This window comes from Calonectris borealis, chromosome 8 (genome assembly GCF_964195595.1).
Source record: "Calonectris borealis chromosome 8, bCalBor7.hap1.2, whole genome shotgun sequence".
Lineage (NCBI taxonomy): Eukaryota > Metazoa > Chordata > Aves > Procellariiformes > Procellariidae > Calonectris > Calonectris borealis.
The window spans coordinates 20,260,616-20,284,074 of record NC_134319.1 but is presented as its reverse complement, the minus strand read 5'-3'; the positions used below and the strand labels follow the sequence as shown (position 1 = coordinate 20,284,074).

At 39.2% G+C, this 23,459-nt stretch overlaps 1 protein-coding gene across 2 annotated transcripts; it reads left to right on the top strand.

Annotated features, from left to right (window-relative positions):
* Positions 1-219: 219 nt before the first annotated feature.
* On the top strand, positions 220-23,329 carry ALG14 (ALG14 UDP-N-acetylglucosaminyltransferase subunit). 2 transcript variants are annotated; one of them, XM_075156348.1, is made up of 4 exons: positions 220-349; positions 2,605-2,756; positions 7,587-7,709; positions 22,952-23,329. In XM_075156348.1, exons 1-4 carry the CDS (start codon positions 220-222, stop codon positions 23,180-23,182), a joined length of 636 nt encoding a protein of 211 aa, XP_075012449.1. In that variant the 3' UTR covers positions 23,183-23,329. The 2 variants fall into 2 exon arrangements, with proteins under 2 accessions (XP_075012449.1, XP_075012450.1); XM_075156349.1 differs by lacking the exon at positions 7,587-7,709.
* Positions 23,330-23,459: the final 130 nt, after the last annotated feature.

Here is a 23,459-nt window from a genome sequence, read left to right as displayed (position 1 = left end):
GCCGCTCGCGATCGTACCGCTGGCTCGGCCCGGCCCGGCCCGGCCCGGCCCTGCCGGCTACACCGCGGGCCGCTCTCCCGGCGCCTCCACAGCCCTTGGGCAGCGGCGCTGGGGCAGCGGCTAGAGACGCGGGGAGGTTTGAGCCACTTCGGCTGCCGTACGCCGGGAGGTGCTACCGCTCGCGTCCGCGCGGGGCGGCGGGACGGCTCCGGCCGCGCCATGGAGCCCCCATTGCCTGCCGCCCTCCTCCTCCTCCTTCCCTTACTGCTCGTCCCCTTGGCGCTCCTGGCGAGGAGGCGCCGCGGCCGGCGGACACCTCCCCTCAGGCTCCTGGTGGTGGCCGGCTCCGGTGAGTAGGCGTTGCCGCCAGCGGGAGCGGGTTGCGCCGCAGAGCGCGGTGGGCACCAGGAACTACGGCTCCCAGCACGCAGCGCGGAGCGAGGGCCAACGCGGCGTTTGCCGGCGTGTCCTGGAGCATGCTGGGAGTTGTAGTCGCGGTGGCGGGCGCGAGAGTACCGAGCTGAGGGGAGGCCCGCCCGCCGGCGGACGCGGCCGTGTGTCAGGAGCCGATGCCGGGCGCCAGCCACGGCTGTTCCCGGACCCCACCCGGTCCGCGTCAGGCGCCCTCCAGGCCGTCGCCTGTCTTTGGGTTTTTTAGTTCTTGATTTGAGTAATTGCTAAGCTTCATCTTTACGTGGGGCATTTTCATCCGTATCTGTGTCTGACAGTTTGGTTTCTGAACCTTTCCTTCATATGGCACATGCGTTTCGTCAAAGTCGTTAACAAATATATTGACTAAAACTGATGCAGGACAGGCCTGTGGAGCTGCTTGGTCTTCTCACAGAAAATTATTGGTGGCGATTCAGGGCAAGGCTTTGCAAAGATGGGGACACCCCTTACATACATGACATTTTGTAATAATTTTATCCAAACCACATTTATGTGGTTTACTTACGAGAGTCTCACTGTTGTCCAAGTGTGTCACCCCACATTGAGGAAGGGGACACACGCACATCTGCTACTCCTTGCGACCTTCCCAAAGTTGCAGAGCAATTCATTTGCCCCAAAAAGTTAGACTACCTTGAAAATTTGCAGTTGACAAATCCAGGCAAGCTTTGATTTCATCACCTCACTATCCCTGTGGTTTTTGCACACCTACTAATTGAGTAATAATCCCAGGATCTTTCTGCAATCTGAGGTTGACTGGCAGTTTTATAATTTTTCAGGTAATCTTTACTTCCACCAGGGCTGGAAATGTGCTTGTTTTTCTTCAGTCCTTTGGAATCTAGTTTGTACATATTAAAAAAATACATTGACTATACATAACAAGGTGAAATAATTCATAAGTCAGTTAAGATTCACGTAATGTTCAAGGCTATTCTTCGAGACTTTTTTGAGGTAGGAATCTCCTGCTCTTCTGTGAATACTCAGATGACTGCATTAAAATTTGTGAAAGCTTCAACAAGCCATCGCTCACAAGAAAATCCCTCCAAACACCTTTGGAAAATACTGCCTGAAATTCTATGGAAAGGTGGCAAACTCTCGTGTCTAATGCAGTAGCATAGCTCTCGCTGCTTATCAGTTGTTTGCCAGCTAAGAGTGCTTGATTTGTATAGCAAGGGTCTCTTAGGAGGCTAATGACAGTGGACAGCAGGAGGTGGTAGGAATACATTTAGTTTACTATTTTGGTCTGCAACTTCCAGCAGTGAAAAGTAAATGCTTATGCACATACTTACGGGTGCAATTTGATGGTAAGCCGGTCCAGCCCAACAGATAAAAGGTGATCTGGCTCCACTTTACCTACGCACACAATCTTCCCTCTCCCCTCTTCCACTGTTATTCCTGTTATTCACGGGTTTTCCTGTAACTCCAGTTCAGGAAACTCAACTCATAAAAAAAAAATTAACCCTGCTCCCAAAAAACACAGTAAGTACACCCTCCCCTTCTCTCCAGTTTAGTGCCAATTTAGCTACCTGAACAAAGCGACCTTGCAGTCAGAAGGTTGTCAATACCCATTTAAGGGCAGTGGTTAAAGCACTTGGCTGGAGCTGGACTGTTTCTTCTGTAAGCGCTCAGCTTTTACACCAGCGTAGCTGCAGAGTGAAATTGCTACCTGCTTGATTTCTGCATTATTGAACTGGGGTAGTGCAGCCCCTGCTCTTGCAGATTGCAGGACTGAACCCTGGGTAGGGTTAGTGGGAGGTACTTCCATGGCGCAGCTCTGAGCCAGGTCCCGTCCAGCTTTATTTTGACCGTTGCACCATGGTATGGCTTTTGAGTATGGACTACAGTATAACTCTTTGCCCACTTGTTTTTCATCGTGTACAGGACGTTAAACACAAATGTCATCCTCCTGTGTGGTCCTGGTTCAATCCCATTTAATTGAAAAAATTCCATCGATAGAGCTTCAGTGGGAGCTGAATTGTCTTCATGTTACTTAAACAGTGTCAACCATCCTTTAATTGAATCCTCTACTCTTAGAAAAGCATCACTTATAATATTAGTACTAATAAGTTTTTAAAGGAAAAGTGACTGATTCAGCTGAAGAAAGTGAAAGTTACAAAATTTTTCATATATTAACTGCAGTTTATTTTGTTTTTACAGGTGGGCACACAACAGAAATCCTGAGGTTACTCAGCTGTTTGTCAGAGTCATACTCTCCTAGACATTATATTTTTGCAGACTCAGATAAGATGAGTGAAGCTAAAATACGTTCTTTTGAACAAAAAAGGTCTGAAACATTCTCTGATTCACAGGTAACTTGTTAAATATGCTCTTGTAAGGTAAAATGATCTTAACATGACATTCTATTTCAAGGCAATTTGGAAGTGATTCTTTAAAAGGATATTTTTAAGATCAGCAAGTGCTTTTGATTTTCTAGGTATTGATAATCACTTGCACTAAAATTCAGCTAAAGGTGCCATTCTGTACATACTGGTTTTTACGTTTCTAAAAGTGAACTAAATAAACACTATTAATTAATGCTGTACTAGAGAGACACTGAAAATGCAAAGTAAATATGCCTAAAAATAGCAAATGCCATTCTTGCTACCAGTTTTCACTACCACCTTCCTTACTTTCTCTTAAAATGGTCTTTACCTCCTGTTAACATGTTAATCCATTTAAAGCAATGAGGGAACATCATTGTAGTGGAAGTGACTGTACAAAGAAGGCTATCTCTTGCTCAAGAAAAGCATGCTGAAAATAAATCTCTCTTAATTTTGTAAACTAGCCAGCCATTGAATGTTATTTGTAGCTAAAAAAATACTGGGGCAGAAATATGGTGGGGTTTTTTCCTTTTATTTTTTAGTTTGGCATTTCCCTCAGTAACATAACATATTTTTTTAAAAGAAATTATGTCTAAAAATGTTTTATCTAAGAAAACCTTAATTGAAATTGTATTATTTTTGTGTGTTTCTAGACTGTGTTTTGGTTGGATTTTAAAATTGAGCATTAGTTACATATGCTTAAAAAGCACACAATGCCTCTTAATGTCAGATAGTTTTCTATCTGGTTGCTCAGGTTGATGACCTGAGCAAATGCTAAACTCGTAAAAGTCATGAAAATATTTTGTTTATCTTTTTATCAGGTGTTTTCTTGCTTTGAGCTAGTTTGCTGTATGATTAACAAACAGCAGTATGACTCTCTGGTGACTTAAAGTGTGATCTGATCCCCAGTGAAATTAATAGAAAGATTATATTTTTATTTAGAAATTGGAATAAGGACAATGGAAATGAATGTTCTGACTACAAAGATCTTAGTCCTTTTGAGCAAGTAGTACAACACACAGTAAATTAATTATCTACATGGTATGGATTTCATATGGTGCACTTCTGATACTTCTGTTGTCTTCAGCAGCACTACTGGGACAAAAGATTGTAGAACTCGGTACCAATGATTTTCAGAATAAACGTTTTTAATGTAAAGCAACTGCTGCTAAGGTGAGCAACAGGCTCACTTAGGAATGACATTTTTAATTTTGTTTACCCCACTTTCACCTTGGAAGACGAAGGTTCCTTGGCTACCACGAGCTGCTGAATCAAGTGGGGATGACTTAGTTTAAAGTGGAGCGTGGCAGTCTCTTCTCTCATTGTGCACCAAGGATGAAAGTTTAGTAAAGTGACCGGAGGTATTTTCTGTACAGAGAAATCTTGTTTGGTATTTAGTCGTTCACATAGTCATACTCACTTATCTGAAAAATGTCCAACCCTAAATTACTAAATTTCTTAAAAATACGTATTTTGAGTATTAAAGGATTATGCAGTTTTCCACTAGTTCACTTAGTTTTGCTAAGCAGCTTCCCTTTCGTACCCCCTCCAACTGCTAACAGATCATGTAGTTATATTTTCCTTCAACATTGAAAGCCAGAGGAACATTTTTGGCTGCATCTGAGTTTGCTGTCTGGATAACAGATGCTCATTTTCCTTTGGCTATTCTTTTTCCACTGAGCAAAAATATTTAGAGTGAAAATGGAAGATAAATTTTGGAAAGTAAAGATCACGTGCCTATAACATATATTTGCTAACTTTCAGAGTGTGCTTTCAAGTCGTACGTGTTTTGGCACTGGGGATGCTGGAGATCATCAAGCATTTAAAAATCATGTGTTAGTAGCTTCTTGCAGCTTTGAATAAATTAAAGGGAAAAGTCTGAATGCTTTCACCCATGGTCATTCCCTTCCTCATCTTGTCAAGGAAGTAAATTTTTCCAGAACTAAGGACTGGACAGAAGACAGATTACAATAATGACCTAAGAGAAAATTAGTGTACACATTTAACAAATTCCGATATAAAAAACCCACGAACATAACCGATTTCTCTTTTTGACCTGTGGTCTAGCCCAGTTCTAAAAGCTACAGTATTCAGGGAGAAGAAAAGGGAGCCAGAATGAGCATCTTGCTTACAAGAAGCAAAATGCTGCACCTCTACCCACTAATTCTCTTGAAAAAAAAAAAATCTGAAATGCCTCCTATGAAAAGTCTCTGGTCCTGCTATCACTTGCCTCTTTGTTCTCTGTGGCCCCCAGCCTGTAACCACAACTATTCTACATGGGTGCCCCCAGAGCTATTACTCAAGGAACCCTCTGCACTCAGTATAGAGAACCTGTTTCAGCTCCTGCTGACCTACTCTAGCAGTAGAAAGACAGCTTAGATCTATTGACTGAAGAACATGAATTCTTCACTGGATCTTATACCCCCAGTTGTCGTGTCCGACATGAGCAACCAGATTAACTAACTTTTACATAATGCTCATCTGACTGTATGTTCTTTTCCATTTTATGTTTCATGAGAGATATCATGCTAAGAAATCTTATTCCTCAGCAGGAAAAAGAACTATGTAAATCCAGTTTCTTTGCAAGCATTGCAGTATATTCAGTTGAGCATATCATACTAATTCATAGCAGTGGCAATTTTCCACCTACTTTTCCTTGCATGCTTGCAAAACAACAATATTAACTAGGTAAAGGACTACATCACTGGTTTTGAAATTGCAATACCCAGTCAACCATTACAGAATTGCCAGTTTGGAACATTTGTCTTCAAATAATAAAAAGGTTTCTGACTCCACTAAAGATGTAAGGAAAAATAAATGCAACAATACGACCCGTAGAAGATAGGGGAGCAATTTGTCTGTTTCTGGTGTCAGACATACTATGCAGTTTTCCAGCAAATGTTGCAGGAGGTACCTTTGTCTGGAATACTAACAGTGCTCCATCAGATGAGAGGCTGGGATTGCAGAAGCATTTGGCAGTGGCTTTTAAACAAACAAAAAAACAAATCCGGTTTTGTTTCTCAACTTAGTATTTAAGTGTTGATTGATATGTGGGCTGAAGTCCTAACACATGACATAGATACTGAAGTGCAAAGTTTCAAGCATGTTTTTTGAAGAGCATAGTTAAAATCAGTTTGATCTTCATTTGAATTCTACAAATAAATTTCTCCTTTGATACTGTTTGGGGTTCCTATCAAGTTTTGCTGAAATCAGTTTTTTATGATGAAGAAAATACGTTTTTTTGGCAAGTATTTTTTAACACCATTCTTACAGTGAAGGGAGCATCCTGAATAGTTCCACTGAAACCTGATCTGCCTGAAACTACCTTATCATACACATATTTCTTGCAGGACTGAATACCATGCAAGGGTCTAAACTCCACTTACAGCATTTCTTTTTATCACCCGATTTCTTCCAAAGCTTTAAGAAATAGAGAGGTAGTGATAACCAGAATCCTGTGGAATGGGGAGTAGGGGGCATGTTTATTTTTCCATATTCTGTTGTCAGACTAATGCAATTGGAGTTTCAACACCTGCAAATAAAACATAAAACAACCAGTTTGTAACATCTGTTAATGCCTGCCAGCATCACCGCAATTGAAGAACCTTATCACAATGAAACAGGATAATTTCAGTCAAGAAAATTAATATTCTGCATTTATAAGTGGGGTGGTTTTTTTATTTTTTCCACCTTATATATTAAAAAAGCCCCAGTTATTGCTATTCAAGACTGATTTGTAGTTTGTATTTAGTGTACAGCTGTTGGCAACGTAATCTTTCCTGGTCACAAATCACTAGGGCTAAGCTATGACAATTAGCAATGGGCAATTTTCAGTATTTGTCATGATATTTAGTGTTTCTCACTCCCAATATGAGTTCTGCCAGAGTGGTAGTGATCTGGTGTCCCATATGAGGCGAGATAGTGACCATTGTCCAGGTCTAAACAATGTCAACACCAATGAATAGTGCACTGCAGCCATTATATTTGTCTTTCATTTAAACAGTCAAAAATTTCATTGGCATCAGGACTGCCTTCTGCGGTAGCAATAGTTCTCAGGTGTAGTTCCTCTGCATCAAGGTAAAAGCCATCTGCGAAGAGTGCAGGAAGGCTAACTACTGTTAACTGCTTACAGTGTTCCACGACAAACAGAAAACATCCATGTTTTGTTAATTTGATACCTTTTACACACAGTGAATAATCTCTATTTTTTCCTAAGGAAAGAACAAAGAAAATTATTTCTTAAACTTATTTTTTATTTAATGATAAGATGTTCTTTCCTGTTTCTTTATGCAAATATTTTGCATTTTGTTTATGCATCTTGTATATCTTTTGAGTGCTTATTTAAAGGATAGTGATATTTGCTGTTACATTTTTAATAGTATGCACCAGATGTTAACTGAGAGAAGTTGTTACATTTTCTGCAGTGTAAATCCACAAAGAATTTAAACAGGCAAGAGACAGAAGAGTCATCGTGTTTGGATTCTATCTCGGTGACCACGAGGTGGGGCACTATGTTAACATACTGCGCGTGAAGCTGCTCTAACTGAATTGTTTATTAGGTTAGGAATGTTTTAAAGTAAAATTAGAAGAGATTAAAAAATAGATATATAGTTCTAGTATATAGTATATAGTTTTACGTTATTGCCAGGAGCGCTAAGCATGACACTGAATAAGGCATCTAAGAAAAGGTTTCATACCCAAACATTTCCAAACTAGATTTAAAAAAAAAAGTTGGCAGAAACAGATCGAATAACTCTATAGAAGAAGCAACAACATTCTTAGAAAAATAACAATTCAGCTTATCGTGCTTTCTTCCAGTTCACCCTTCATCGCATTCCCAGAAGTCGTGAGGTTAGACAATCTTGGACCTCCTCTGTGGTAACAACCCTGTACTCCATACTTTACTCCCTTCCTTTGACCTACAAACTGAAACCAGATTTGGTAGGTGAAGTAAATTTTAATTTATTAAGAATTTGCTAATCTGCATCATAAAAGCATTTGGAATATCAAGACATTGCAGACCGCATCTCATACGTATGCTTAGATTTACAATTCACAGGAAAAGTATTTCTGAATGTAAAATTAAAGCTGAAAGAGATATAGCAGCAATACACTGAGAAAGAGAGAATGGGTTGCACAGCTGGTGAATTAGAGTAGCGAATACCAGTTTCCCCTCTCAAAGTTTGCAGGTAACATTAGAGAGTGTGTCACTCCCTTGTTGATGGTGGTAGAGCTAGCACAAACAAGGTTGCATGTTCTTGATAGTATCTCTTCAGGATTGCAACAGCACAAACTGTGCTTGAAAGCCTGGTTATCCTGTTGGCTGGTCTTGCTCCTGAAATGGTATGACCAGTCTGGAACAGGCAGGTTCAGACCAGCAGAAATATATACAGATTCAGTTCTTGTGCTTACATGGACTTTTCAGCTACATGCATATTTATTTAGTCTTTGGCTGACTGACATTAATTATCTCATCTAATGACAAAAAAATCACTGCTGAAGTGGCAACTCCTCGGCACTTTAGTTTGTCAGGCTGTTCACAAAACTGCACTCTCATGCTAATTACAACATTTATTTTAAAATATTCCACACACTTAATCAAGTCAGAAGCATTCAGGGTTGTCAGATTATGGAACTAAAATAGAGATATCTGATAAATAAAGTTTTGTGTTAATGCAAGACTCAAAAGGTTGTGCACTGGACTCCCAGTTTTAAGTCCTACAATTCTTTAAGAGAAATTTTGGTCGGAGCTGGCTTTTTGCTAGAGTTGTTGTCATCTTAAGGAGTCAGTTATCCAAACTTGATTTTTTTTAAAAAGCATTATTTTAGCAGAATTTCAAATTAATATTTTATGGATTTTAAAATATTTTAATGAAACCTGTAAAAACTTGTGGAGTTACAAGATATTTTTCATAATTTAGTATATACACCCACAGAGGATGTTTGTAAGCAGACTTTTTTTAGCTCCCACTGTGAACTGTATGGCTAATTCTAAAGAGACATATATATTTGTGATATTTTGAATGTTTCGAGAAGGTGCTGTGAATAATTTGATCTTATTGGCTTCAATAGAACTGGTCAGTTCCTATCAGATCAAAAACTACTTGCTTGGCTGGAGTTTTCAGGGCAGTTTAGTGTGCAGAACAACAGAAGCAGATTTTTGCAGTTCTTGTTTCTTAAGCCTATTCTGAAAACCGGAGATAAAGTTGGAAGGGAGGAAGAGATGGCACACTATTCTTTTTACAGTGATTTTAATTTGGGGGTGGGGGGGAATAGTAAAGCAGACATCTTAGAGCAAACATGAGTAACAAATATTTAGGAATCACTTTGCCACATTACTGGCTTCAGTTAATGTATATACTTTTTTAAACTTCTTATTGCAAAAGAAATTGGCTGGAAAATCTCACTGTGTAGCTTAATATATTACCAAAAGTGTCAACAGGACACATCATAAGAGAAGAGCAGGAAGTTACTAATCTAATTCCATGGCTTCTCTGTTTACAAGAGGAATTTGAAGTGACAGTGGGATTTACACATAGAATTATTAGAAACCGTGTTGGAGTTGATAAATTGTGATAAGCTGTCAAAAGCCTAACGCTTTTGGAAAACACTGTCCTTGTAAAATTAAGGATACATTTTAGCAAGGCCTTTAAGCTCTTTGTAGTTTTTAAGGGAACCACTGACTCAAAATACTATCCAAAGGGTCCTTATCCATGATTAGAGAAGGGCTAGAAGGGAGGGCGTTCCCGAATATTTTTTGGCCAGGTACCATCATCAACCACAATAGCAGCTGGTACTGCCACTGGCAGAAGCATCTCTGGTGTTATGCCAAATCTTATCCGCTTGAAAGCTGCTTGCATACTACTACTCGTATGCGTATCTTGGTTTAACAATTCTGTAAAATATAGTAAGTAAGAGAGCTGTAAAGATTTTAAAACGCTTATCAAAGGAGAGTGATTCAGGGATTAAAATGCCTCACATTGCCAGTGAAAAGATTCTGTGTGGTATGTGAAGCAACTGGTAATATTTAGTTGCCTTTAGAAGAAAATGTTTGTGGTGAATTGCAACTCCCCCTATTCTTGGCAAAATGTAATGCTTAGTAGTTTAAAGAACTAGAAAGGGCGGGACAAATACTGGCATTTACAGGACTCGTCTATAACTTTTGGCACGGAAATCACACCCAAGTTTAGAAACAAGCATAGTATTACATCATGCTGAGAGCTTCATATTTTTAAACAGTAGAGGTTACAGGTACGGTACATTTTCAGTCTCAGCAACTGTTTTTGTTTAACTGCAGGAGGGAAAGACAACTGTGAATTGCTTCTAAGTCATTTGTACATATGAGTGATCCCCAAATACTTACACTCGCTTTTAGGCTTGTCAGAAATGTGTGCATGTTTGAAGGAGTGACTGAAGTCTTCTCCAGACACACAAAAGCTAGAGAAAAGCAGAGATGTTGCAGTTTTCAAGGAAAGCACGACAAGAGAAGTACTGCAAAGGGAACCTGAAACGATTAGGTGCACAAAGGCAAGATTTGGAGCAGAAGGCTTAGGTTGGCATAACTAGCATATCTGTGGAGCCAAAATAGCTGTAAAGGGGAAACAGCAAACCTAGCTGCACAGGAATTACTTTATATGTGCTTCTTTATATGAGCACTGTGTCCCTTTTGTATCTCACACTGATCTTCCGGCAAAGCTTCTTAGTTTACTTTGCATGAGAAAGCAGTTCCATCTAACCCTTCTTCAAGATAGTGAGTTCAGAAAGAACTGAACAACTTCCAGGAGACCTTTGCTGTCTTGCAGGACTTGACCCACACTTGAAATGGGACCCCCGAGAGTTTAAGAAATGTAAAAGTTAGCTTAGTTGTTCAGTTTGAGATCATCCCTAAGAGGCCCATTTCTGAGTTATGAACATCTGCACTCTGCAAAGTTAAGTCCCTTTAGATATATTAAACCAAGTAACAAAATTAAGATGTCAGAAGTGATGATTGGCTTGCGTTCCTATAGCCAAGAGTTATAGAAATATAGGTGTCGGAGTGTTTTGCAGGCACATCTATGCTGGGCAGTTTTTACAACATGTCAACCTTAGATAGGCTTCCTATGCAGAGGCCTGAAATTCCAGGAAAGCAAGACTTGTGCCAGCACACACTGCCTACACCTTCCTTCCCCCAGAAAAGCTTTTAAAACCATTCATCAGTTGCAGCCCGATTTAATATGCAGTCATAACCTCAAAGACTGCAAATTCCTACCATGAAAACAGGCAGCTTGGTCAGAGAAGAGAGACTTTAATTGCCTTCATTGAGGGAAAGGCTGAGAAGAAACGTAAAACCAGAATAAGATGTTAGAAGATCTACCATCTAGGGAAAGATGCAAATCCTTCTTAGACAGTTACAGAAAATTAGAGAAGCTGCACAGAGATTTTTCCCAAAGATAGAGAAAATTACTGAATCTTCCATAGATTATTCGATGTCCAAGAAGAAATAAACTAATTTTACAGCCTTCCTATAATATGCTTGAAGTCAGTCAGTAATAGGTACAAGTTCAGAGGAAATCAGTCTTCAGTTCTCTTGCTGCTTACAGAACTATTATCGTTGTTGTCTCTGGGCCAATTTGCCAACCCTGAAACCAGGTCTTCAGGTGATCGAGCCCTTTGGCTGGATCGTGATTATTCCAGTCATTCTGGCATACCTGAAATTCAAACTGAAAACAAAGGATCACACAGCAGAAAACTGTACAGAGATTGTATGCAGACCTTGTTTTCAGCCGTAGATGGGCTATGTAATTGGGTCAGCGATTTGCTCTCCTTTAATGTAATTAAATTTCACCTAGAATTGTGCAGAAATGCTGCGTAAAGATCCATTCATTAATGGATTGTGCATACTGGACCTTTAGGAACAGATTTTTTTTGCTTTTCTGGGGATACTTCTCAGCAGTTCCTACTGCCTCAGTGCTCTACAGAGCCTGAGATAAACAGATATTTTCAGATCACTGCTATTTGGAAAAGCCTGGGTTAAATCAGGCAAAGGCGGCAGTCCTTCCACATTAGGGCCTCCTTCCCGTGGGAAGTCTGTAGTAAGAAGTTTACATTTGCACAGCAAGTACAACAAGCTCTGCCGTCTCCCTCCCAACCAGCTGTCAGCTGAATGCATCTCTCCTTTTTAAATTTCTTTCTAGAAGCCTGAAACCTGCGCAGCTGATTATGCTTCTAGCAGTCTACTGATTCTTTTATGACTGCACATCCCATCACACATGCCTGGTCCCCTGACTGGTTAAATTCACTACAACAAGCTTCTAGAGTTGTTACAGAAGTGTTCACACAGTAAGCTATATGAAAGGAGATCATTATTTCATTTAGCCAAGATTTTCCATTCTTTGTGCCCTGCCCAAAATGTCTTAAGTTCATAGCACTTTAACAAGTCACTATGACGAATAATAAGTTATTGTCACTTATATCACGGTTCTTATTAGAACTTTGTGGAAAGCTACAAAATCTGGATGGTAGCATTTTTTCTCTATTCACTTCATAACAAGTGAACTTTGTATAATGCAGTATTAAGACTCTCTCGTGCAGTCTTTTGTACACTGAATCTTTTCCCGCTATTTATAATTCTTTTGGACCAGATTGATTTTACAGTATGTCTGATCTACTATTGTTCTTCTGGGATCAAAACAGTCAAAATAGGCAAGAGTGAGAACATCAGATTAAGACCATCAGTGATACAAATTGTATAGTCTAAAAAGAAGACAAGTTAAGCCATCCAAATTTATGTTTAACTTCGCAGTGTTAATGAAAATATGAGTCTTATTCACCCCTCCTCTACCTTATGTGCTGTGTACAGCTACCCTGCAACCACAATGTAGAATTACCCTCTGCTGAGCACAGATAAATGTCTAAAGCTATTCAAATCAGTTAGTTTAAAGCTAGCTTGTAGCTCTGCTCTTTCTGTGACTGCCAGTTAGACATGCCTATAGACTACATTTCAGAGGGAGGACAGAAGTATCAGTAAAGATGAACTGAGATCTTAGCTTAGATTTAAGCAGAGTTTAAAGTAAAGATGGATCAGTCTTATCTCATCAGCTATCAGGTTCATTATGAACTTAATGAACACCCTGGTCACATTTCCACGTAGGTTATAAAGCATGGTTTCAAGTAAACAGTCTCGCTAAATCTGACCACTGAACCAGGCCACTGGTATGCAGATACAGATTGCTAACCTCTAGGTTTTGCATTGTAAAGACATTTCAGGCAGGTATTTGATGCGGATTCTTGCTATACCAACTGCAGTGATTAGGCAGTAGATGTTTAGATGCCTAATCTAAGAGATGTTTATATACATATAAAATATCAGTTTTAGCTAACCTAAAATACTGCTTTCAAGTTCTAGTTAAATGAATGCTTGACTAATGAAAGACACATTGAGATTTGCAATTAAAGGCTCATTTTAGGCCACTATTAGTAATATGTGTGATTATATTTAACAGTCTTTGGATTTAATTTCTCCTTTGCTTTTGAGTAGAAGCAGACTACTATAATAAGCAGTACTTTTTGATATCAGGTGATGAGATAAGCCCTTATTTTTAAATGGGCTTTAAATGGTTAGATGGTGTTTCTCATGGTGCTCTGACCAAGAGACTTTAGTCATGTTCAGACTCAACCAAGGTCACACTTAGAACAACAACAGCTTGCTGAAAGACAGCTAGTACCTAGTGTTTGTAGCTACAGATGTAGTTCGTTAACTACCATTTCATTTACTTTGTAAAAGCCTTTTACAGAATTGTTTTATGACCAAGTTTTTCATACACATGAAGTCAAATTTCCTTTACTTCCTACTAATTTATCAGCGGCAATAAACCACGGACCCACTCCATGGTAAAGCAGGTAGGGAGTTATTTTATTCTCCAGCCTGCATCTGCCTTGGTAATCTTGTTCTTTTTTAACCAACCTTCTATCCATCTCCCACAATTTCTCACAAGACTCACTAGTGCCACTATTTCTTGGCACAAACTTCTGACAGAGATCATGATGTTTGGTTTGTCCCACTGACAGTCTGGGTGTTAATTTAATGTTTTAATAACCAACACTAACATTCCAACAGACTTGAGCATTAGTACCACTTTCACACCTGTCATTTATTATTATTTTCAATTGACTGGTTCTATGTTTCTCATTTTACATTTGGCAGCTAGGCTGGGGAATATGCTGAGCTCACATGCCCCATTCTGCTTCCACATACCTGCAGAGGCATCATACGTATGGATGGAAACTACCACTCCAAAGTCCTTTTAGTCCCAACGATGGACCTGCCACCTTTCACCTGAAATACAGGGGCAGTTAAGTAGGGTGCCTAAGGTTAGCTTCATCAAAAAAAAAAAAAAAGTCAAGCCTACATGTTTCTTTATGCATCCAAATCTATATTCTCAAACTTTTCTCACTAAGCTGTTGCCTAACTTCTGAGGCACTTAATGAACCCAGTTATCTTTCTTTTCATCAGTAAAGCCCCTAGGCATACCCAGAAACAGACCTGAGCTGTTAAGTCTTTACAGTATCAAATAGCCACATGCATAGCTGCTCTGCTGAGATCCAGAACTAGGAGCTTCCCTCACTACTTTGCATGTGGATGCTGATTCAAATCACATCAGCTGGGCCCCTTCCCTTGTCTCTTGCCCCTGAGGACACTGGGCTGGTAACTCTGGGTCAGGCCACTAGGTGTCTAGAAGGCAGAAGTGACAATGCCTAGTGCTGTTACAATTAAATCCTGTTGTTAAATCTAGTTCCTAGTGGTTTCGTGGAACCTCTCCTTTTCTCCCATAGAAAAATCCACTAGGTAGGATTTTTGTCTCCCTCTCCTCAAGCTTTTATAAAGTGAGAGCTGGGGAAATGAGGGAGTTGGTGATGCTTCCCAATATATTTCATTCTATGATGAAAATAATACTCAGAAAAAAAGTAGCGCACATTAGAAACCCAATTGCACGGTGTGGTAATTTAAGTCCTTGCTCTTCCACTTCTCTCTTCCCCATTCTGGCATTCACTGATCTTATTTATCCTAGTTAGGTAATCTGCCTGTAGGACCACACATGTCTGCTTATTTTGAAGAGCACCTCCCCTACTGTGTGTATTGTATGATAATAACAACAGGAACCATACCAACAAGATGCACAGAAGTGGACTAGAAAGGTTTTCATGGCAATGCTACAAGCTATAGGTGCTGACCAACCTGAGCACAAGCTGTTGCTATAGAACACTATAACTATGTTTTTGCACTCCTGATGATTCAAGTGATTTAGCGAATAGAAGATGAAAGTGTACCCAGGTATAATTCAATTCTACCTTAATTACCTGATTTACATCAGACTGCACATCTAGATTTTTTTCTCCTAGTCGCATTCCACAGGTACGTTCAAACAGCAGATAGGATGTGAAATTTTAGCTGGTTTTATTTTCAGGTTGTGGAGGGAAGCGAACTGGATAAGATCTTCACTATTCAAAAAGAATAAGCCAGTAGGTAGTTTAATGACCTTTATATTGTTCAAACAGAACCTGAAATTCTTCTTTCTCCCCACCAATAGCAATAATAAGGAAATGTTGGAAAAGGTTCCTTCTTTTTTTTAAACCTTAAAAAAAAAATTAAAAATTCTAAGCTAGTTTTCCTCGAGGTTCAAAACTTGAATTTTCAGACATGCTAAAGAGCTAGACTAGCAAAAGCTTAACAAGGTCACTCCCTCCCACATGCTCAAGTATTTGAGCTAAGGAGAAATCCCTTTCTCTCTTCAGATTTCTCTTGTTTTTCTGATTACCAAATAGATTTATATTCCCTAGAAGAGATCTTATTTCTATCACAACTGCATTACCTCCATGTAGATGAACAATGTAGCTCTCAAAACCTTTTAGAGTTACTCATTTATGAAAAAAGTAACAATTTTTCTCTGTTTACCATCCAGCCTTAAGTAGCCATCAAAGTTACTAGCAGAAGTTGATTCTTAATGGTATGGTATGGCCTGCTATGTCTAAACGTATTAAAAAAATAATTCTATTCAAAAGGAAGTAGCATGTACATTTTATCTTATTCTCAGACTATGCTACTGAATCAAAATGCATGCTAATAAAAAACCAATACTCTCCATACCTGGAGATGTTCACTGAGAAGGATATACAGGAATCTTGATGCATCTTCTGTGAGGAGTAAATCACTGTTTTCCTGGTGTTAAAGTAGAAAATACTGGTATGAGAGAAAGTAAGCGCTGTGCCCCAAATCCTGTGGTGAGTCCACAGCAGAGCTGTGAGTACAACCCTGGTTTCTTGACTTTCCAGGCTTGCATCTTGGTCATGAGCTCATAAGGTAAATATATTTACAATTAAAATTTGAGATATTTGTTCACTGATGCTTTTGTTAGTTTAATTTTACAATTAGAGCATCTCCAATATTAAGAGAGCTGGTCTCGCAACTGCAGGGCTGCAATGCTTGTGGTTCCCACAGATTTGGGGGCTGTTCAGGATACACTGAGCAGTCAGCTGAGCCAGGTCCTTGGGAATCACGGGGCAGGAAATGGGAACAGCTGAGACTGAGGAGCCAGATTACAGCTGCCTTTGTAGGTAGCACTCAGTACTTCTGTAGGTGAAGGAAAAAAATGTTTAGCTGGGTACTTCACCTTACAGGGCATTAGGGTGAAGTTTTCAAAACAGTAAGATAATACTAAAAACAAGCAAGGGCTGATGAGCTCATGAGATTCTGTAATTTACATCGCAGAATACAAATGAATTCATTGCAGATTCTCTCTTCTTGTGCCACAGAAACAACCAACCTTCCCCCAGCAAAACAAAAAATATGAAAACAAAAACATTTGTTATTACACTGAAATCATAAAAGGCAATAAGCTCCTGAAATATCAAAAGCCCTAGCTCCTACCTGATGAATGCAGGAGTCCAAAACAAGCCCTGACATAAAAATGAGTATGTTGTTATGTTTTTTCTTTTAGTTTTCCTTTCAGTGTCCAAGGACTTCTACTCAGCTTTCACTAAATGTGACTGTTCAGGTTCCCTGTCACTGGAATCATTCTCTGCTCCATTTCCCTTGTTTCTGAAAGATCCTGCAGGTTGTTCTATGGTCAGATTTGTAGTTTCGTGAAGGAGGCTTTCTTTGTGTCAAGACAGTGTCATCTGCCCCCTGTTAGTTTTCTGTATTTGTATGTCATTGAATTGTGTTTATTGTTAGTTCTGCTACCTTTGGGAAAGGTTTATTACTTTTGATTGCCATTGTTTCTAGAATTTCTTAAAGCTGATTTTTGTAAGGTTTCCATGTATTGTAATTTGCTATGGCACTTCGGTTTTTTTTCGTTATGTAAGTCCAGCTACCAACAACACAACATTTGGGCATCTGTCATCAACTAAGAACATGCGATGAAAATAAAAATATATAACACACAGTTTACAATCCCGTTAGCTACTTTCTCTAATTGGTGCATTTCCTTGCTGACCTTTGAAAACTCATTCCAAAGCCAGAATTCTCTTTGCCTAGCAAGGCGGAAACTTGTCAAACTTGGTCCAAATTGAGGAACTTTCTGGTGAAAATACCTTTGGCCGAGGAGTTTTGTCAGATCAGTAGATGGTCTAAGTTGTTCATTGGAGCTGAGTGAGATTGGTTTATGCTCATCCTTTTTCTTCATAGAGGAATTAAGGGATTTGTTTTGGGGTTTTTTTTTGTTTTTAAATGAAGTCTTATTTGCAAACAGGCAAGTTCTTTTCTTAAGTCTCTTCTATGGGAGTATGGCAGTATGATCATGTTTTAAAACTCCTGTTTTTTTCTGTGCTAACTTCTTTTCAATTGTAATTGAAACTGGTTTCCCACTTCCTCTCTTCCATGCTTTCTTCTTTTTTTATCCCCTTTCCCTTTCCTTTTCCCTTGCCTTCCTTAAAATATCAGGAACAGCTATTCAAATTTTCTTGGCTTTTCTGACAAACCTCAGAGATATCTTCTGGGCTTTCATATCTTAACAGGCTGAACAGTTAGTTTTTGTTCCCAAATGTTAAATAGCTATTGAAATGAAGTATTTCTCAACAAAAGCTGAGTTCTAGCAGTCCAGCAAAAACACATACAAAATAAAGTTATTAATAAATCACTGTTTTTAGGCCCACACTTGTTCCTGAGAAGCAGAAAATACCTAATTGTTTTTTTTCCCTATATTGTTAAAAAGTAGGTCTGTTTACTTGCATAGATATACAAAGATCATGCAATTAACCCAGCTTAGGTCAATTTTGTATCACTTCACTCTTTTAGTAGTTCTCTATTACCACCATCTATTCCCTTACTCGTATCTCCATTTGTTTAGCACTGTGGGGAAGGGAGCATTATCAGGACTAAGGAGGCCTGAGTGATGTCCTAAACATACTCCAGGAGGTAGCTCCATAACTGGCGAGCAGCGCAGTCTTCAGTTCCCATGTGTGCATCACCCTGCAGCAGCAATCAATACTCCCACACCACAAGCCTGCCCAGCCCCAGAAAGCTGGGCAGTTTTTCTGCTCTTGTCCAGGTGGCAAAAGCCAATCTCTGTGGAAGTCATTAGGGAGAACAGCAGGTGTTGACAGTTTCTTATGCAAAGCAAATCTCACATTAGTTTTCCACTTTCTACTAAGTTTAGGAGGACTTATGTTGTCCTCCCTTTGATTGTTGTAATTTGGCAACATAAGCAGTACTCAAATACTTGTTCATTAAAGATACACAGCAAATATATATTTACATATTTATGAGAAAAACTGCAAGTTTTCTGCTTTACTCACTTCTGTTTTAACCAGTGGCCTGACATTTAATCCTAGCGAAGCTGTGACCTATGCTTTCAATGTTTTAGCTGGTAAATGTCACTCTGCTACAGTGCTGCATTCACCAACCCTAAAGCAGCTTTTATCAGCAGTGGTGCCATGTGCCAGTGTTCCCAGTGTGCCAGACTGCTGGCTTAGCTTGTTCTCTTTCAACAGTGGTAGAAAATATCTGAAACAGAAAGGCAAGAACTATTCCATTTTTATATGAAAGTGATTAATATGAAATTAGATTTATAGAGAGAGTTGCTAAGTATAAATGTTGTATTCTGATCCTTTACTTTTAAACCTCCATTAATATACAGATTGATTAGTTTATTGTACTGTTTAAAAGTCTGGTTACATTGAATTGGTAGAGGATTTTAGTATGTAGGATTTACTTTAAATGTCTAGCTGTGAAGCCAAGCAGCCAGTGAGCCACTTTAACAGTTAGCTGGACATTTCTTTGCATTAGAGGCAAACGTAAATGGTGTAGAGAGACCTGCAGCACTGGCTTCTGGAACAAACCCTTACAGCTTGTTGGCAGCAAGGTCGGATAGCCCAGTGACCAGGAAAGTCCTTGGGCAGTTGCAGCTCAAGAGGTCACAAAGGTGACACAAAAATTGTCTTTAGCCCCTTCTTTCCCCCTTTCTGCTGCCTCACCAAGGAAGGCTGAACCAAATAAACTAGAGATCTTCGGAGACATATCTCATGCAACACAAATATTCTGCAGGCAGCCTTGTAGCTAAAGTAAATAGATGTTGCGAAACACTTACCCTGCATAGCCGGTTGACTTTGTAGAGGCCCGGGTCCCTTCTTGCCCAATAGATGCCTGCTTCTTCTCCACAGCATACTAATGATTGCCACTGGATTGCCTAAGAGATACTTGTATTCTGCTGGAGGGGAAAAACGAAAGCCTTGGTCTTTTCAAGGTGGAAGACATCAATCATTCTCCAAAATTTACTTTTGAACAGTGTTTTGAAATTCACTAGTAGGACAGCTCATCTTCTCTTACATGTTTAAGGAAGGCTGTAGATGATTCAGTTCCTTCCCACCATCAACAAGTTCGTATACTGGCAGGAGCTGAACAGCAGCATTTCTAGCTTATAGATTCCACAATGGTTCCTCTTCTTTATGAAGTGCATATTTGTTTTCTCAGAAGTTGCCGCTGTATCCCTCGATGAGTATATGATGTTGGATTCCAAGCAGCAGGAATGCTGGTCTCCCTTCCTGCTGACGGTGTGAGAGGGAGTAAGTAGGACTGGTCAGACCAGATTTTTGGAGGGGAATTGCCACTCCAACACATGAGCAACTGCACCAGTTCTAGGTACGACATGTCTCTAGACACACATTGAAGGTTAACTGAAGGTTAATTTTTAATGATCAGAAAGATTGATTAATAGTTCTGAGTTACAGATCATAACCCCAGATTCAGTTAGGGATCTCTTTGGCTTCAGCCGGTTTATACCAGAGTGTCTTCCAGGGGACAGTTCCTAAACTTAAGCATTTTAGAATAGGGACATCTATAGTCAGAGTATTTTATGGGCATTTTGCGTACAGAGATCCTATAAAGCCACATCTGCTTCGTCTTGTTTGAACCGGTATGTGTGGAAGGGGAAAGAGCAGAGGACATGAGTTATGATCAGATCATTTCATTACGTGATCTTTTGTGAGTACACTTAGTTTGGAATTCATTCTAGCATTTGCCTTTGTGTGTGCATCTAGACACAAGAATACCAAATACCAAAAACACTGGAGCTGCTAGCCAAATTTAATAAGGGGGGAAGTAGGATGAAGTGTATGGCACAGTGGCTTGATAAAGACCATGATTGTAATAATTCAGCTTTTTATAAAACCTGTTCTACAGTTCTCAACTTCTGAGAAGCTGAGGCTGAGGAGAATGTTAGGATGTCTACCTGACCTAAATCATATCTGCGATTGGTATTTTTTGTGTCAGACCGTGGGAAGTAAGGCACCAATGTGAAACTCTCTCCTTGCTTTAGACAACTGGGTTGACCTTTCGTAGTAGATGGAGGCTAAAAGAGCGGAGAGCCAGTATGAGTCCAGAAGGAAGACAGGTGGAAGGGCGCATGGGAAGAGGGATTCAGAGGGAGATGAATACCAGAGATCACAAAGAAAACCAGGGAAGAGAGAATGGGTGGGAGACATCTCAGAGGGCTAGGTAGAGTATGGAGAAACATCGAAATGGAAGACACGGAGGAAAGTACAGGGGAGAGGACTGTAATGCAACAGAAAAAGGCTTGGGGAGCAATGAAGGTGAGACAATATTTGTAATCCAGGTAGCTCTACTAAAGGAAAGGGAAAGTGGAGTTTCTGTTTAGCAGCAGTGTGCATTTTTATCTGTTCGCTTAAAGCTGAATTTTGAATCTGAAACTAGTCGTCAGGCTGAATATTCAACTCAAAAAAAAGTAGTAAATATAGCTTTTTTGGACTGTTTTGGTGCTTCTTATGCACTTGTCTGAAACAGACCAGATTATGCAGCAGGGTCCCTGGTGGGTTTTGCCTGCAAACACAGGAGAACACTCCAAGTTGTTTCCTGTGCCTATGTTTACACTACAGTAACAAATGTTATTACAAATAGAGACACTTAAACATGCCTTAATTTAGGTATCAGTAGCCATGTACCAGTAGCACAATTAACATCAGCGCAAGTTAATCAAACTTGTCAAGAAATAGGGAAAAATGCCTGGTTTAGTTCACAGGTATGGAAAAGTTTCTTTGAAGTGCTTAAAGGCAGCATGTGTGGTTGGTTTATGTCCTTGCTTGCCAAGCCAAATGTATAAAAAACAGATTTTCATTCTCAGCAGATTGTAGAGTAGGTTTTAAAGTCCCAGCATGGATTTACTTGAAATCATGTTCAGCAGGAGGTTTGAAACCATAGTATAATACTCTGATTTCAAAAATCTAGTATGCAAAGTCGATGTGTGCAGCTTCTTTGCTTCTTAGCTATATAACTGCTAATATAAAAGAATTACATTATTGCAATTTTCTTATACAAGTATTTGTGGCTGTTGATACCCTAAAATTTCAAGATTAAAACAATGTACAGCATGTTGCTTGTAAGGGTCTTTCAGAAAATGTCAGTACGTCTTGCATGAATAAATAGTTCAAATAAGATCAACAATAAAATCAGAATAATTTTGCATACAGTATTACATTCTGTTGATTCTGATAAGAAAACACTGCATTACAGTCATCACATCCTCAGGCTAGATTTCTGGGGCCATCTTAAAGGCAAAGGAAAGTATAGATGAGAGAGTTTGGAACTCAGTAGCACCAAAGCTGCTGCTGCTGCTTTTAACTCAGGCAAGGTGCTGTTAGCCAATTTATCAGTGGGATCTTACCACAAAGCAGGGAAGGAAACATTCTGAAATGTTTGCTGCAGCACTGAAACAGAAACTCTGATTTTTTTTTTCCCCTACCAATATAATATCTTTCACAAGCTGGTGAACTTGGAACAAAAAAATATTAGTTTATAGGATATAGGGCCATGATTTTATAAAAGCACTCTTTATTTCCATATAACCCCCAGTTGTGCAGAAAAGTGCTGATTGCATGGTAGAAGTTAAATTTAGTAAGAAATTTGTTGCCTGAAATCAATTTTGATACCCAAGTAGAGTGCCTAATATACCCTGGTTACCTTTTACTTTTAAGCAATCTGTTTTTCAGCTTACCAATGTCTAAAATTGAAAAACCACTTTCTTTTACTGTTAACATTTATAAGTGAATTTGAGATCCTCTGCTACAAGGACATCACATGTATTTACGAAAACACCTTCCTTCTGTATGCTTGTTTCTATGTATTAGTGTTTATTAAAAGAAAAAAAATCCAGTCAGGCATATCAGCTAGTAGATTCTGATGAAAGTCCTAATTCATCAGCACATTTTTGCTGAACTCGTTAAGTGTTTTGCTGACTTAAGCCAAAGTTCAAGAGGTTTATAACTGGATCCCAGGTTTAGTAATCCTAATTAAACTTCTTTGGCCTTATTATGCCTTAATCTGCACACAAATCTCATGATTGATACAACACAAAGCTGTGACTGAGATTGGAAGCTGTTTTAGTTATATACCCATGAGTCAAGGAATTCTGCTTCCTTCCTAGAAATTAACTGTGCCATCTCAGAGCTCTTCTCCTCCTTGATGTGTGAAGAAAGCCGATCTTTTTTGGCAGCTACTTTGAAATAATGTCTTTAGTTTGCCCTATTCCCCCCCACACTTTTTTTTTCCTCATTCACTTGCCTGTTCTGTTTTTTAAAATATCTTTGAAAATAATTTTTTTTGTAAATGTAATGTTATATGAATATACACACTTTTAATTCTTTACCATATGAAAAAATTTATGTTTTACTTTTGTAAAATGTTTAATCTCTTTTAGATATTGTGCAATGGACCAGGAACATGTGTTCCCGTCTGTATATCTGCTCTTCTTCTTGGGCTTCTAGGAATAAAGAGAGCAATCATTGTGTATGTAGAGAGCATCTGCCGCGTGGAAACTTTATCCCTCTCTGGAAAGATTCTTTACCACTTTTCAGATTACTTCATCGTTCAGTGGCCTGATCTAAAGGAAAAATATCCCAAGTCAGTATATCTTGGTCGAATAGTGTGACGACAGAAGACAGGCTTTACCTAAAATAAACTCTGCAAGCTCCTCACTGAAGAAGTGCATTCATGTAGCAATTTATTTTCAAGGATTCCTGTTAAGAAATTAGACTGGAAAAGGAGACAATAATAAAGATATCTCTAAATTTAAGTACATTTTTGTGTAGTTGTATTTATTACTGTTATGTAGGTCTGTTCACCAACACCCCATAATGGCCTTAAGTCTATGCTGTCTCTGTTTTCATCTAGTTTTCCTGCTATGTGAATGGCAATTTTTGTCTACA